This window comes from Magnolia sinica, chromosome 18 (genome assembly GCF_029962835.1).
Source record: "Magnolia sinica isolate HGM2019 chromosome 18, MsV1, whole genome shotgun sequence".
Classification (NCBI taxonomy): Eukaryota; Viridiplantae; Streptophyta; class Magnoliopsida; order Magnoliales; family Magnoliaceae; genus Magnolia; species Magnolia sinica.
The window spans coordinates 302,331-319,659 of NC_080590.1; the positions used below are offsets into that span (position 1 = coordinate 302,331).

A 17,329-nucleotide genomic window follows, 5' to 3' on the forward strand; every position below is an offset into this window, starting at 1 on the left:
TAGCTGGTAACAACCGTTTCTTTCCATTTCATATAAAGTGTTTGTCAGCTGAGGAGATGATGAACCCATTTCTCAAGAACAGCAGGAGAGCCATACCAGGGCCTCAACACGTCATCTGAACCAACGGGAGAGTGATAAACCCCTTCCAGGCTAATGTTCAGTGCACCCTCGAGATAAGCTGAAATTTCAGGAACCACTCCATCCCCCCAAACATCTGCTTGCCCGCAGACCTGCCACAAAGTTGAAAGCTGTTGCATAAATGATTTGCGAAATGAAGTGCAGTGATAACTGGCAATATCAATTGTGGAGAAAGAAAGAAAGAAATTAGAATGCATGAAACTGCTGGACAGATAAACAAGCAACACTGTAGATTGTATTTAGGAATTAAATCTACATTCATAAATTGCAAAGATTGTCATTTTTGGCATGAATGCAAGTCAACGATGAGGCATTTGACAAAAGCTGAAGTATTAAATTCATGAATGCAGATGTGCCTCAGGAGTTTTATGTGTACCAGTACCACTCAAGCAAAAATTTTATAGGGTCCTTGCTCTTACTCCGGTGGTAGACTCTCAGGAGTTTCAACACCTGGTTGAGGGTTCGAGTACCCATAGGTGCTGAAATCCCACTACGGCGTGAGTGTGTGGTGGTGTGTGTGCGTGTATAAAAAAATATATATTTTAAAAAGCGAAAATTTTATAGGATAGTTATAAGATCAGCCATGTTCTAAGGGACAAAATGTTGGCAAGTTAAGGACAGACAAGTTCATAGGACGATTTTAACTGAAATGAGGATGTTCAGATGGATGAGTGGCAAGATGAGGGAGGATGGAATTAGAAATGAATGCATTCAAGGGAACTTAGAAGTAGCACCAATAGATAATAAGATGAGTGAAAGTAGACTTTGATGTTTTGGTCATGGGCAACGGAGAACAAGAACTACATTGGTTAGGAGTGAGTTGGTACAAAGTTGAAGACTCTTAAAGGGCAGGGAAAAGGCTCAAAAGGATGTGGGTGGAGGTAGTAAGAAAATACTCGATGACCTATGGTCTAACTGAAGTTATGGCCGTTGATAGAGTTGAACAGCGGAACAGGATTCATGTAGCCAACCCCACTTACTTGGGTTAAGGCTTAGATGATGATGATGATGAAGAAGTCATTCATAAGTTATCACTGACCTGCTTGTACCCTTGACCTATGAAACGGGCACGTATGGTAGTAGCAAGTGATGTGGTCTTGTTGCTGTTGTTTAATGTCATCGTCTCAGATATTTGCTGATCATTATCAATTGGAACCATTGGTTCAGAGGTTATGCTAGGGTTACCAAAGAATCGAGCTCCTTGAATATACCTGCAGAAATAAAATGATCACTTCGTAAAGTTCCCAGAGTCCAGACATTCCCCAGGGTAGAGTTATGAAAACAATATCTAGTTGAATGGATCTGAATTATGTTTTTTCTTTTTCCTTTTTTTGAAATGCTTCACTTGCTCCTACTTTGTCATTACAATCAATCAACAAGAATTCCTGGTGCAACAGTACTTGTTCCAGCAATCCATTGTGTAACAACTAATCAAGTAGCTCTTGGTTTATATTCCAATCTGTGGTCGCCGGCAAAACCATCAATCCTACTTGTTCCAGTAATCAATGGTGCAACATCCTGCATCAGTGAGGGGAAGCCAAGACCACTGCCCCCCCAAGCGCATTCCATTTAGAAATATTCTTCCCAAAAACTAAATGAATGCAGAATTAAAGGCCTGTTTGGCAGACTCCTAAAAGTAAGTTTATCGCATTTTGACTGATCATAATTACGTATTGGAGATCATGAACATTGGTAATTGAGATTATTTTTAAACATTACTGCAAAGAAATATGGTCTTTCATACAAAATTACCATTGGCTAAAATGAGATGAACTCATATTTAGGCATCTACCAAAAAGGCCCTAAGGTTTCTTGTTGGAGACAAAGTATGTGCTTGACAAGACACCCACAGGAGTAAATGGATGTCACTGTAGAATGATCTGTAAGTGACTGATAAACTTACGCAAATCAAAAAAATGAAAAATCCATGCAACACATGTAATGGTAAAGTTTACCAGCCTTGGTTGTCCAGACTGAAGGAGAAGAAAGATTAATCAATTAGTATCATTGAATTTTACCTCCCTGCAACACATACGTATCTTAGTTCCGGTGTATAAACAGCCTGTGCACAGTATTTGTCGACATAATCCAAGAGCCCCCTCGTTTGATCAATAACTCCAGACAAACCCTTTGGAGGTGGCCTGAAAGAAAAACACATTCTCCAGTCAAAAGTATTTATGATGAAATACCACTGAAATTGCCCAGGGATGCCACTGATAATTTCATAGTTGAATATGTTTAATTGTTGAAAGTAGTTCAAAATTCGAATTTTAAATAGAAAACGGAGTCATTAAGCACAAACTCTTATTGTTACTACAGGAAACACACATTTATACAACTTGTAACATCATATGAGAAATGTTTTATCACTTTAAGCAGGTCCACAACACTGAAAACTATGCAAGCAAAGTAGTGGCACATCTGCAGAATTGAGGGGAAAATAATCCACAGATGGGAAACATCAACTCATGAGCAGAGCACTTTACAATGGCTATAAGAAAGTTCAAGTTTTAGCAATCTATAATCGACTGGTCAATGAATTCTGGGTGTGGAATCTTAATTTTTGTGGTCAAAAGTTGTATCCTGTCGATCATGGACAAACTCAGACAACTGGGATGTGGTTCAGTAATAAAATCATACGAGTGAGGGGATCCAAGAGTCAACAGCAATGAAATATGAGACAGCCCAAATTCTTCCATGTAGACACGTGCAAGCCATCCTCCAGCTGAATGTCCAATTAAGGACAGACTCCCACCTACAATGCAATATTTTGTTGTTATTCAAAAACCCATATATGCTAAGCAGGGAAACAATGTCCACATGGAGAATACATACTGAGAATAAATGATCACACAGGTAATAAAGGAACCATGCCTCAAGTGCATTGATATTTTTTTTTGCACTAGGGTTCAGTCTTGCATATCTTTAATAACTCGAACCACTTAACTATTTCTTTAGGAGTTTTTCCCCTTTATCAATTGGTATTCCTTAATACGTAAATACATACATACATACATGCATAGATAGGCATGTACATAAGTAGACATGTACACACGATCACTTTCCCCCACCCCATGCGCGTGTGGGCGCACACACACAAGAAACATCTACGAGTGAGTTTCAGCTCACAGGGGGAAATGCTTGCTTGTCTCAAAATACACATTTGTTGGTGGACTCAACAAAAGCGCGGACTCTTTCGCAAGAGAAAGAAACACCTGAGGGAAATGCTAGATGGTTCTTTGCGAAAACTTGAAATCTGTGGTGATATAGACAGAAGAAGATGGAAACTATCTTGACCAATCAACAGGGTACAACTGACCTTAGAAATTAGATTATGAAACTCGCATCCAGAAACCTTAAATAAATAAATAAATACATCTATCAACTGAAATAAATGCTCCAAGCCATATATTGAAGTTCCTGGGGATGAACATTCTATTGTATGCAGCCTTTTAAGTTAAAAATTAAAACAGAGCCACCCTTTTGTCAATTTTTGTACATATTGAGCTCACAATCAGATTAGGGAATGAAGAGTACACTTTTTTGAAATGTGTTCTAAGATATCTAGTCATTGGAAATGAGGCCTGATGCAAGCTAGCTCTCCTTCTCTTGAATTTTCATAATTGACCATATCTAGAATGAATTTGAAATTTATGCATCACTGAAAATATCTAAAATGAATTTGAAAAACTGAACAAGGCACCTTGGGTGAGTAGTTTTGCCTCAGAAATGGCTGCATCGACCCTTTCCAGATACCTGGCAGAAGAAAGTAGATGTAATCATATTTGTATGATACAATTGAGTCCCTTTCTTCTCTTCTCTAACAAAAATTAGAAAGAAAGAAAGGAAAAAAAAAAATAACTGCTAGTGCGTCGTGAAAGTGAGAAGTTAAAAAAGAAAAAAAAAAAGAGTACCAATCAAGAACGGGTCTGGGGCGGAGGGTTCCTTTCCAGTAATTGGCATCTAACAAACCAGCAGCATTCCTCAGCCAATCAAGTCTAGAAACTTTAGCAACTAGCACTGGGACACCATATTCCTTCTTCAACGACTCTGCCATTTTCACGTAATCACTTGAATTGTTTCCTAACCCCTGCCAAAAATACACATCATAAGATCCTCAATTTTCATAACTACCACTTTTTTTTTTCTTCTTATTCTAAGGAGAATGCTGCTAGCATTATCTACTTATAAAGAGAGAGAGAGAGAGAGAGAGAGAGAGAGAGAGAGAGAGAGAGAGAGAGAGAGAGAGAGAGGAGGAGGAGGAGGAGGAGGAGGAGAAGAAAAGGAAAGGGTGATTAACTGGTAAAATAACAGCAGGACAGGGTGAGTTTGGGAGTGATGGAGCAGCGCTTTTCACCATCTCTTTGGCTGGTGCTCCGCCTTTGCTGCCCACCCAAATTCCCGCCATTTTTATCTGTTCCTCTGCTTCATCTCCCTTTTCAACCCTCAACTAACATCACACCCTTTTCGTTATCTAGACCCAACTTCCCACAGTCGACGTGCCATGCTTAGGAATCCATCGTGTCCGTTCCACTGGATGTGCTAACTCTCTCTCCTTTGGGTGGATGGTGTTTCCTAATGAACAAATATCATCTTATCCCGCTGTACACATATAAGTGATTCGGATTGCGGGTACCGCTTCTTTCTATACCTGACTGTGAGCCCACCATCATGTCTTTCGTTTACATCCACCTTGTCCATCCCTTTTTTAAAAGCTTATTTTAGGGCATGATATAAAAAAAATAAAAATAAATAAAAATCGATCCAAAGCTCAGGTGGACCACACCACAGGAAATAGTGGTGATTAACCATTAAAAACTTCATGTGGGAAACAAAGGTTTTGGATCAAGCTTATCGCTGTGTGGTCCTTTCATCTAGGTCTTTGTGACCTTAACAATAGGTTAGATGACAAATAAATATTATGGTGGGCCTTGGAAGGTTTCAATGGTGAGCATCATTATAACCACTGGTTCTTATGATATGGTCCACTTGAGCATTGGATCTGCCTCATGGATGGATAGGGTGGACATACAAATTGTCCACCAAGGAATACGATCTTAGGCCTATGTTATCAAATAGGGATTTTTTCGTATCGTTACCTGCCTTTTCATTTATGGACTAAAAACCTCTGCTATTCTAACTATTTCTGTAAACCCGTTCATAATTTTTACTATTAGAGATTAATAGTTATATTTTGATATAAAACTTTCCTCGCTTTACCACACTTGCAATCTCCCGTCAGTACGTGGATTCACGAGTGCGGCACCTAATGCTTGACCGTACCTGGGGCCTACCTTGTTGTTTCTAAGAAATCCACGCTATTTCAGCTTACTTTAGGTGCGGAGTCAAAAAAAAGAACAAAGGGATTCAAATCACAAAATGGGCTCATAATGGCCACATGAAATTTCAACCGTTTACTGTTAATTGGCCATTAGAGCTTGGTATACAGCCTCATTTTTGGGCACGGTTCATGAAATGATCGTGAATTTCTCATAAACATTACACGGCGCCACGAATATTTTTCATGTGCATTGGCTTGCTTATGCCCTCAATTAGCATAGTTTTTGTCTCACGCAAAATAGATGGACTGCATAGGGGTGGGCGAATATTTTTCATGTGCATTGGCTTGCTTATGCCCTCAATTAGCATAGTTTTTGTCTCACGCAAAATAGATGGACTGCATAGGGGTGGGCATCGAGCCAAGTCAAGTCGAGGTGGGCTAAGCTCAGCTCGGCTTGTCCATGTTGTACTCGAGTTCGAGCTCGAGCTCAACATTTAAGCTTGGCTTGTTTGTCAAAGTTGTCGAGTTGAGTCAAATTTACCTCGAGTCGAACTCGAGCTTGTTAGGTGAGAAAGTAATGGATTATGTTTTTAATCTTCCTCCATTGATTTAGAAGAGAGGCTAAATAAAAAAATTTAAAGAGACATTTTACATGACGCTCCACCAAGCAAAATTCATTTTTGGTTTGGCCTGGCAACCAAAACAGGGTGTAGTCCATCTTTCAGTGGTCAAGAAAATCCATCTGTGTAGGCCCTATGATAGAAGAACCATGGGGCCAAAAGCATCCTCAATTGTATGTTCTGAATTACCCATCGTCAAGGCCATACTTTCAAATAGATGGAATTTTGAACAGACCTAGGACCACAGAAAAGTGAGACCCACCTATATTGTTACTGCTCAGACAAAAGCGCAGTTTCCTTTACCTTGTAGATGATCTGAGCACTTGTAGCTCACAACATATTCAGGAAGGATATGTCTATTCATGTGAGTGCTCTATACAGTATACCATTTTGGATTCAAGAGATCATCAACACCAACATCAAACTCTTCATTGCTGGGGTAAAAGCAAAGAGATCCCATTTCAACTTTCTCCGCATTCCCCACAACTTTAATATATTTATTAATCGAGCCGAGTCGAGCTAGAGTTCAAGCTTTGAGTCGAGTCGAGTTCAAGTTGAAATGCCCCCTGTTCGAACTCGGCTTGAACTCAACTCGAGCTTCAAATAATTAACTTGAATCGGCCAGAATCGGCCATTCAAGCCGAGTCAATCCGAGCTGACTCGAGTCGAGTCGAGCGAGTTTTTCGAGCTAGCTCGACTCGTGAACAGCCTTAGGACTGCATGGAACTATTGTCGGCCAAGCCTCTAACTCTCGCAATACTTGGCATTGATTGTTGTACAAGCCTAACTTTGAGGCTTACTTTTATGTTGTTAGAAATCCACCCATCCATCTGTTTTTCTCAACTCATTTTAAGACATCGGTCTATAAAAAAAAGAACAAATAAAAAACTAAAAGTGTTGCTAGTATGGCCACAAGATATTTCAACAATCGCCCTTCGGACACAAAAATAAAGCATGCTCAAATCTTAGGTAGACCACACCACATAAAACGATCGTGATTGAATACCCACCATTAATAACTTTATAAACTCCACTAAAATGTTTATTTGCCATCCAACTTGTTAATAAGGTCACAAAGACCAATACGAAGAGATCACACAAATATCATCTTGATCCAAAGCTTATGTGGCCCATGAGAAGTTTTTAAGGATCAATTACTACTATTTCCTGTACCATAGTTCATCATAGATTTAGATTTGCTTCAATTTTTAGATATTCTTTGTTGGGGAAAAATATGACAAGTCCGGGGACCCGGTTATGGAATGGACGAACTCTACTGACACTGCCCGAGAGTCCGAGGCAACGTGTTGGATCGAGACGAGACAAAGCCTAAAGGAGAGACTTAGCTCAGATTTCTGGAAAACGAATCCTGACCGAGACCTTAAGAGTCAAGAGCCGTAGGCAAAATAAGACGCATAAAGTTGGCTCGGCTAACAAGGCAGCAACATCTAGAAGAGTCGATTAAGACCCGAATGCTAGAGGTCACCTGACCGACTATAAAACTAACCCATATTAGGCCGTTTATAGTGTTGGCTATTGGATTGAGAAATGGCATCAGCCATAAGCCGACTTTGTTCCGTTCGATAGGAGGCAAAAATCTTTATCCTTGCAGCCAGCCGAGACTTGTCTATTACTTGAGTCGGTCAAGGCCGAGCCGAGCGAGGAAGAAATGGTGTAAGCTTAAATACCGTTCCGAAAATCTTGTAAAAGGATTTCTGATCCCGAGGATCTCGGGATCGGGAAACATCCGAAAGCAGATTGCAATCAAATCAAATCTCCTAAGATTGGGGAGAGAATCTCTTTACAGCGGGATCCTCCCTCTCCTATAAATAGGAGAGACTCCAAGGGTGAAAGGTACCCAAAAACTCTCTCCCAGAACCCTTCAATATTATAAGACCCAGATTCCTAGCCTGACTTTGGCATCGAAGGGCCCCCTGCTCTAGCCAGGGTCTCCTTTGTTTTCTTTTCTTCCTGGGCAGGTACTCGAAGGTCTAAAGAGGGTGGACCAGGTTTTTGCATCAACAGTTTGGCGCCGTCTTTGGGAAACGGTACGAAAAGTCGTCTTCCACGCTCTATCTAGAAGCTGTAAATACGCTTTAATGGTGATTACTAAAAGAACGATCCACGAAGAACCAAATGAGGCCGCTGTCACTGGATTACCGGGTGCAAGCACAGCCCAAGGGACTCAGAATCGACCCGACAACCGCTAGGATTCCGCTGGACTGCTGCAACAAGAAATATCCAGCGGAACCGAGGCAATGGGCGATTGGATAAAGAGGTCCAGGAACTTAGATTCGACATAAATGTCATGAAACAAATGTTGGAACAGATACATCGGCAACAAGTTCAGCCTTATGCTCAGGCAACGAACATCCCACAACAAGTCGCCGACCCTGAGCCTATCGCTCCCCGATCGGTCCCTCAGCAAAGTCAACCCCACGATTTGTCAGATCCAGCCCCCGCTCATTCTGCGACTGCCGAGCTGCCCCCCACTGATCTCCGACATAAGATAGATCGGTGGAGGCGCAGCCGGCCTTCGATCGAGGGGATGGCAGAAAGCAACGAGCCCTGGAAAGTCGACCTCTAGGACTTCGGGAAAGAAGTGCGGGAAGAGATTGCCGACATGAAACAGAGTCGGGATTTGCATCAAATTAGGCCCGAAACAAAGGCATCCCCATTTACGGAGGAAGTAATGCGGGCTACCGGAACGGTTTCGTCTTCCACATATCACACCTTTCACCGATAAAACCGACCCGATTGAACACATCGAATACTTTCGAATGTACATGGAATTGCACGATTCCTTGGACGCTTTGATGTGCCAAGCTTTCTCCCTTACCTTGCGGACGTAGCTCGACTTTGGTCCAAGCAGCTGAAACCAAAGTCCATCAGCACGTTCGCGGAACTCAGCGACGCCTTCCTCACTAATTTCATTGGTGGAAAGAAAAAGTTGAAACCCCCTGCACATCTGAACAACATAGTTCAGAAGGAAGAAGAGCTACTGCAAGACTATATCAAGCGTTTCAATTTTGAGACACTCCAAATCTGAAAACATTCGGAAGAAACAACACTTAATTCCATAATAGAAGGTGTTAGGGACAAGCCGTTTCTGGTATCCCTGGACAAGAGTCCGCCTGAGACCTTGGCTGAATTCGTGACTCAGTTGGATAAGTACGCAGACGCCAAGGAAACGCGAAACTTGCGCGAGGCCACCCAGAACGTAAAAACTCCGGCTAAAGAGTCAGCTAAAAAGGAAGTTGACTCAGCCGAAGGAAAGAATCGTAAGGATGACCGAACGCGTAATGAACACAAGCCAGGCAAGCGACCCGACCGAAGGTTTTCTACATACACCCCACTTAATAAACCTCAAGAGCAGGTACTGATGGAGATCAAGAGTGAAGGATTTGTCAATTGGCCGAATAAGCTCCGAAGTAATCCGAACCGGTGAAATAATGACAAATACTGTCACTACCATCGCGATCATGACCACAGTACGAGTGATTGTTATCACTTGAAGGAAGAGATCGAAAGGCTTATCTGAGAAGGCTGACTCAGAGAACACGTTGAAAGAACCAAGGTAGCGGAAGAATGCCCTGGTGACAACCGACCCACAGAGAAAATTCGGACTATTGTCGGTGGTCCCCGAGGCGGAGGCGACTCAAATAATGCTCGAAAAAATCACGTCAGGAGCATCATTCGACCTGAATCCGAGATCCTGATCATAGCTCAACCTTTGAAGGAAAAAAAGAGAGAAAAATATTGTATCTCGTTCACCGATGAAGATGCTCGAGGCATCCATCATCATCATGATGATGCATTATTTATCACTCTAACCATTGCAAACCGAAGGGTGTTCCGCATACTCGTCGACACAGGATCATCTGCTGACGTACTGTTTACTCATGCGTTCGACAAAATGGGTGCTGAATGATCGACCTTACGGGCGGTGCATACCACATTGATCGGATTCTCGGGAGGATAGATACTCCCAAAGGGTATCATCTCGCTACCACTTACTGCTGGAAACCCTTCGCATCAGGCGACAGTAATGGTCGACTTTCTGATAGTCGATCAGTTGTCCGTTTACAATGCGATACTTGGTCGACCCTCTCTGAGTATCCTCCAAGCCGTGATATCTACATACCACCTCTCCATGAAATTCTCGACTGAGTCAGGAGTGAGAGTCGTTAAAGGATATCAGTAAGACGCAAGACGCTGCTATGCAACAGCCGTAAAAGTCCCGACCAAGGTATCAATGATCGAGTCACTGAATCCCCGAATCGAAACTCACGAACGAGAACAACCGGTGGAAGACCTTGTTTCAGTACCTTTGGTCAAGACCGACGAATCCAAAATAGTGTGAATCGGCTTGTCCCTGCAGTCACCCCTGAAAGATAATCTGATAGCCTTACTCTGACGATACGCCGATGTCTTTGCTTGGAGTCATGAGGACATGCCGGGAATCAACCCATCAATAATGACTCACCGACTCAACATTGATCCGACCTACTGGCCGATCCGACAGAAGCGACGCGCGCTTGGCCCTGAAAGATACGCTAAGGCCAAATTTATAGAGGAGATATACTACCCAGAATAGGTAGCTAATGTCGTACTTGTGAAGAAAGCCAATAGAAGTGGCAAGTCTGTATTGACTATACTGACCTAAACAAAGCATGCCCAAAGGACATCTTTCCTCTTACGAGGATTGATCAATTGGTAGATAGCACTACAGGACACGAACTCCTTAGTTTTATAGATGCCTATTCAGGGTATAATCAAATTGTAATGCATCAATCTGATAAATCTAAGACCACATTTGTCACTGACAAATGTCTTTATTGTTACTAAATGATGCCGTTTGGTTTGAAAAATGCTGGAACGACTTATCAAAGATTAGTGAACAAAATATTCGCTCGGCAAATCGGCCGAACCATGGAAGTTTACATTGACAACATGCTCGTCAAAAGTATACATGCGGCCGATCAAATAGCCGACTTAGAAGAAATGTTCCTGATCATGCGCAAGTTTCAAATGAAGTTGAATCCGAGTAAGTGTGCCTTCGGCGTGGGCTCGGGACAGTTCCTCGGATTCCTTGTTAGTCAGCAAGGGATCGAGGCAAATCTGAAAAAGATCAAGGCATTACTCGACATGGAGTCTCCGAAGATGATCAAAGACATACAAAGGTTGACCGGACGAGTAGCCGCACTCATTTGCTTCCTCTCCTGAGCTACCGATAAATGCCTCTCATTCTTTAAACAACTAAAGGGACGACAAATGGTGGATTGGACGAAAGAGTGCGAAGCAGCATTTCAGCAATTGAAGTCTTATCTCGGATCTTCGCCTTTCTTATCGAAAACCGAACCGGGGAAAGCTCTGCTGTTGTATCTCGCTGTGTTTGAGGCAGTGGTTAGCTACGCTCTGATATGAGAGCACGAAGGAAAGCAGCTGCCGGTTTATTACGTCAGTAAAGTATTATTACCAGCAGAGACAAGATACCCACTTCTGAAAATAGTAGCCTTAGTCTTCGTAGTTTCCTCGCGGCGACTTCGGCTATACTTCCAAGCTCATACCGTTGTCGTTATGACCGACCTCTCATTGCATCAAATTTTACAGAAACTAGAAGCTTTTGACCAACTTACGAAGTGGGCGATTGAACTGAGCAAATTTGACATTCAATACAAGCCGAGAGTAGCAATCAAAGGGTAAGCCGTGGCTGATTTCATTGCTGAAGTGACACCACAAGCAGATTCAAGGCCTTGGAATACCGAGCCTACGAAAGAATCGATGACCGCTTCTCCTGAGTCAACACCCGACCCAATCCACTAGAAGTTGTTTGTCGATGACTCCTCCAACTTTACGGTAAGCGGGGCAGGAGTAGTCTTGGAAACTCCCAATCAAACCTACATGTAGTATGCCTTAAAACTTGGATTTGAAGCATCGAACAACACAACAGAATATGAAGCGTTATTGCTCGACTTCCGACTCGCGGCCAATTTAGGCGTTACACACCTTAACGTCTTCAACGATTCACAACTAGTCGTCAATCAAGTTACGAGCGTGTATCAAACAGGAAAAGAACAACTAAAAGCATACATGGAGAAAGCCAAAGAGTTTATTGCAGTTTTCAGCTTTGCGTCATCACTCGGATTCCTCGGACAGAAAATGTCAAAGCCGATTTGTTAGCAAAACTTGCCTCAGCCGACGAAGACGACATACCCAGGTTCGTTCCAATCGAGTATGTCACTAAACCGAGTATCAATGAATCAGTTAGCTTGACTGTACATACAATTGATTCAGAACCTACTTAGCTCAATTTGATTGTCCGATATCTCGGCAATGTGGAGTTACCCGAAGATCGCACCGAGACTTGGTGATTAAAGATCAAAGCTTCCCGCTACACCATTCTTAACGGGATGCGACAAAAAGGGTTTCTATGCTCCTTTATTATGATGCCTAAATCCTGATGAAGCCAACTACATACTACGAGAGATCCACGAAGGGATCTATGAAAATCACTCGGGAGGGTGATCACTCGCACACAAGGTCTTACGTCAAGAATACTACTGCCCGATCGTCCAGCACGATGCTCGTAAGCTTGTCCAAAGATGTGACAAATGTCAACGGTTCGCAGCAATTCTGAGGCAACCCCCGGAGGAGCTGACTCCAATGACCGGTCCGTAACCCTTTGCGCAATGAGGAATCGATATTATTGGACCATTCCCCATGGGAAAAGGCCATACCAGGTTTGCTGTCGTAGCAGTGGACTAGAGGCAGAGCCTTTGGCGAAGATAACCGAACAGAAGATCACGAACTTTGCATGGAAAAACATTGTCCGTCGGTTCGGAATACGCCGGACTATTGTTACCGACAACGGAAAGCAGTTCGATAATAGGAGCTTTCAAGAGATGTGCGATAATCTCAGAATTAGAAATGTGTACTCATCGCCCCATCATCCTCAGACGAACGGACAAGTTAAAGCGGTCAATAAGATCGGCAAACAGCATCTCCAAACCAAGGTCGACCGAGCTAAATGAGCGTGGGTTGAAGAACTCCTGAAGATACTGTTGGTGTACCGAACCACGGTTTGAACCGCTATAGGGGAAGCTCCTTTCTCCCTCGCTTATGACTCGGAAGTCGTTACCCCGGTCGAGATCGGGTTGCCTTCAGCCCGAGTCAGTTCGTTTAACGAAGAGGATAATGAAGAACTTTTGGCCCTCAGACTTGATCTTATGGACGAACAAAGGGAAAAAGCTCGGCTACGAATGATGGCTCGGCAAGAACAAGTAGCTCGGTTTTATAATGCCCGAGTCAAGGTCAGGTGATTTCGAGTCGGGGATATGGTTCTCCGAAAAACGTTCCTCAAAACAAAGGAAGTTGGTGCAAGCACATTGGGACCCAATTGGGAAGGACCCTATGTTGTCTTAAGCACCATCCGACCGGAAACGTATCAATTGGAAGACCTGGCCGGACAATTGCTACCTCATGCATGGAATGCCTGGCATTTAAAAATCTACTACCCTTAGGTCAGCCTAGCGAAGCGTTCAGAAAGACTTAAAAATGACAAACATGTAAATTGAATTAAAATGAAACAAGTATATTCATTCATCAATATGTTTGTTACATCGAGTTATATCTTGCTTCAGCATTACATTAATAGAGTAAAAGGCTTAAAAGCAAAAGGAAAGGTGGGCTAAGACACACAAGCTCCTTCTTCAGCTGTGGATACTCTCGTGCTTGCCCTGGAGCTCGGTCTGGTGGGAGAGCTGGTGTGAGTGCAAAAAATGGAGCTGATAATGGCACCAAAAATTAGCTGCAAGGTTCGCCAAGAGTTAACTCAAGAAGTAACTTAGGCTTAGCTACTGTCACCACTTAGAGCGACCTTTGGAGCTGCCTCGACCTCGACCTTGATACCAGCCGCAACATCAACAGATCCGACGGCCTCGACTTTCGAGCCAGAAGCATCTTCTTCAAATCCCGAGAGATCAAGGTTGGGAAAAGATTACTTCATCAGCTAGATATAAGCTGTATACCCACTTTAATACAAACGATCCCTCTCTTCCTCAAACTCTTGAGATCCGAGAAAGGCCTGTACGACCCGCTCCTTGGCCTCCTTGGCTTCGTCGACGGCCCTCTGGATAGCCGCCTCAGCTTCAGCCTTGGTCCGAGCTAGTCTCTCATCGCAAGAGGCATGAGCTTGACGAAGGCGTCGACTCTCTTCCTAAGCCTCTTTCAATAGTGAGGCTACGTGGGCACACTCGCCCTTGGCATTATCAGCAGCCTTTTGGGCGAGTCCCAAGTTGCCCGACAACAAGCCGACCCGAGCCATGGTAGCTTCAATCTACGCCTCCAACTCCTTAACTCGCTTCTCAGCGTCAACAAGGTCCGAGATACCCTTAAGCACGCAAGGGGCAAACTGCAAAAAGAAAAACCCGAGGTTTGGACTAAGTCGCCGAGACAAGTGGGAGACTATGTAAGACGGTAAAGATAAAATTTTTTACCTCAAGCAGCACCTTCGCCACATGAGCCAGAACCTGCCTCGAGGGGGAGCTACGGAGGTCAGCATAATTCGTCTCTCCCCCATGAGAGATGGCCCAAGGGACCATGGTCGATACATCCTGCTGAAGGGGTGAAGGCTCCTGTCGAATCATCTCCCCTCCTGAGGCCTCTTCTTTATGCTCCTCTCTCGGTTCCAGGATCCGTTCTGCAATGGGTCTTGGCTCAGAAGCCACCAGGGACTCGGCAGGAACCGCGCTTGCTTCTTCCGCCCTCTCTTCGGGGTCAGAAAGCACGACGACGGTCGGAATTGCCAGAGCAGGGGCAGCTGAGGCGGATGGCTCCTTAGCCTTTGGAGCCGTCTTTGCCTTCTTTGAAGGCCGAGGCTTCGATAGAAGCACCAACCTCGGAGGAGCCTTCATCTTCAACGTTGGTTTCAGAAGGGGCCTAGCTTCAGCCATATTTATATCAGACAAAGTAGAGAGTTAGGTAAAATCTAGGAGAAACATGTTAGAACAAATAGAAGATACCTGTCACGGCAGAATCTAGGCTCGAGAGAAGAAGACACTCTGGCTGAAGAAGGTTCTTCCAAGACCAATCTTCCGGACTTAGCTCCCTCAGTTCCTTGATCCGAGCTAAAATGTTCGCCCTTAACTTTGGCCATTTTCTTGGGGATGTCTGCAAAATGCGTTCATTCAGGCTCAGAAGAATCATAGCAAAAAAGGACATAGAAAGGACATGTCGAGTCACCTGCTTCAGAAAATGCTCGAGGAACGCAAGGTTCAAAGAGCCCAGACTCGGCAGTCTCCCAGCGATCGCACTCCCAGAACCACCTCTCTCTATAGTGCTTGTTAGAGGTATGAGGGTCGGTTATCAAATAGCCGCCCTTGTTCCGCCAAGTGCTCAAAAAATACCAGTCGGGCTGCTGAGGGTTTGGTCGTACTTGGTAAGATAGAGGAACTCGTCAATGGTCAGTGGGGGCTGCTTTGCTTCTGCCCACGACACTAAGCATCCGAATAAGTTCCTCCACCCATTCAGAATTATCTACCCGGGAGTAACGGGTTGAAGGGGTAGATGCAAACCACACTGCATGGTGACTTGGAAAATCGTGACCATCACAGGAAGAGGATGGTCGGGTAATTCACTCGGGAGGGGAAGGCGAAGAATAATTGAGTCGGGGATATGGTACCCAACACGAAGTCTGTCCAAGTCCGCCTAAGTTAAAACCGAAGGAACTGGACCCTTTTGTTCATCCTTAGCCTCCCCTTCCTCAGTCACCGATTCAACGGTCCTCGCTGATCTCCGCAGAGGAACCGACTCCGAGGTTTCCTCAAATTCTTCATCCTCTTCTTCCAGGTCATCCCCCAGGAAAATGGAGGTTAGGTCTACCTGGGGCAGTTACCAGAGACGCCCCTTAGTCAGAAGGACCTGCCGAAGCAGGACGTTCCGTTGAAGTTCCAGACATTCTTTCAGAGAACCGGAAAGCTTTATTGGCATTAATCACTATCTCTACCAGCAATGAGGGCGATTTTAAGACATTTCAAAGATATCCCGTTTCGTCCTCATCACTGGAAGTCCTTTCCTGGGGACTTGAAGAATGCATTGCCATTAAAAAGTTAAAAGGAAAGGGAGGGAAAGGACTTACCGGAGAGGTGAAAAGCACACAGATAAGGAGGCAAAGGGGAAAAGGGATATGAAAATGGCGAAGAAAACGGAAACAATGAAGAGGAGAAATTGAACGAAGAAGGAGAGGACGAGCCAAAATGAAAAATTGAATCCCGCTCCTCCTTTTATAGCTCTGCCACGTAGCAGAGGCATTTAAGGAGGAGTCGAATTAACGCCCATTTCGACTCCCTCGCTCGGCACGTGGGGCATGCCGACTGATGTAAGTAACATCCTCGCCAAGTGTCTGACGCTCATAAGTGGACGAAACGTTCTGACGGCTGTCTACTCGTGCGACCTCGAGCAACGAACCAGCGTACGTTAAGAACGATACATGAAGCATTAAATGCCCCATCATAACCTCGGTCTCCAGAGCACACCGACTTAAAAACTCATTACTCCTTAGTGTCGACATAACAAACATAATGAGTGGGGGGCTCATTGTTGGGAAAAAATATGACAAGTCCGGGGACCCAGTTATGGAATGGACCAACTCTACTGACACTGCCCCAGAGTCCGAGGCAACATGTTGGACAGAGACGAGACAAAGCCTAAAGGAGAGACTTAGCTCGAATTTTTGGGAAACGAATCTTAACCTAGACCTTAAGAGTCAAGAGCCGTAGGCAAAATAGGATGCATAAAGTTGGCTCGGCTAGCGAGGCAGCAACATCTAAAAGAGTTGATCAAGACCCGAATGCTAGAAGTCACATGACCGACTATAAAACCAACCCATATTAGGCCGGTTATAGTGTCGGCTATCGGATTGAGAAAGGGTATTGACCATAAGCCGAATATGTTCCGTTCGACAGGAGGCAAAAAGCTTTATCCTTGCAGCTAGCCGAGATTCGTCTGTTACTTGAGTCGGTTGAGGCCGAGTTGAGCGAGGAAGAAATTGTGTAAGCTTGAATACCGTTCTGAAAATCTTGTGAAAGGATTTCAGATCCCGAGGATCTCGGGATCGGGAAGCATCTGTAAGCAGATTGCAATCAAATCAAGTCTCTTAAGATTGGGGAGAGAATCCCTGTACGGTGGGATCCTCCCTATCCTATAAATAGGAGAGACTTCAAGGGTGAAAGGTACGTAAAAACTCTCTCTTAAAACCCTTCAATATTATAAGACCCAGATTTCTAGCCTG

The 17,329-nt window shown here is 44.0% G+C and overlaps 1 protein-coding gene across 2 annotated transcripts; it reads right to left on the reverse strand.

Annotated features, from left to right (window-relative positions):
- LOC131233410 (uncharacterized) lies at positions 1-4,751 on the reverse strand. 2 transcript variants are annotated; one of them, XM_058230108.1, is made up of 7 exons: positions 4,439-4,751; positions 4,053-4,228; positions 3,842-3,894; positions 2,779-2,893; positions 2,157-2,279; positions 1,178-1,349; positions 1-248 (listed from the first exon to the last, which is right to left on the reverse strand). In XM_058230108.1, the coding sequence occupies exons 1-7, from the start codon at positions 4,544-4,546 to the stop codon at positions 45-47; spliced, it is 951 nt and encodes a 316-aa protein (XP_058086091.1). In that variant the 5' UTR covers positions 4,547-4,751; the 3' UTR covers positions 1-44. The 2 variants fall into 2 exon arrangements, with proteins under 2 accessions (XP_058086091.1, XP_058086092.1); XM_058230109.1 differs by having other exon boundaries at positions 1-230; positions 4,439-4,742.
- Between the last annotated feature and the right edge of the window lie 12,578 nt (positions 4,752-17,329).

Excerpts from the sequence above, each read along its gene's own strand:
- LOC131233410 (XM_058230108.1), bottom strand. The coding sequence starts at position 4,546 with ATGGCGGGAATTTGGGTGGGCAGCAAAGGCGGAGCACCAGCCAAAGAG. Across the intron at positions 3,895-4,052 it reads CCCAGACCCGTTCTTGATTG|GTATCTGGAAAGGGTCGATG; the intron begins GTACTCTTTTTT and ends TTCTTCTGCCAG. Across the intron at positions 249-1,177 it reads TAGGTCAAGGGTACAAGCAG|CTTTCAACTTTGTGGCAGGT; the intron begins GTCAGTGATAAC and ends TTTATGCAACAG.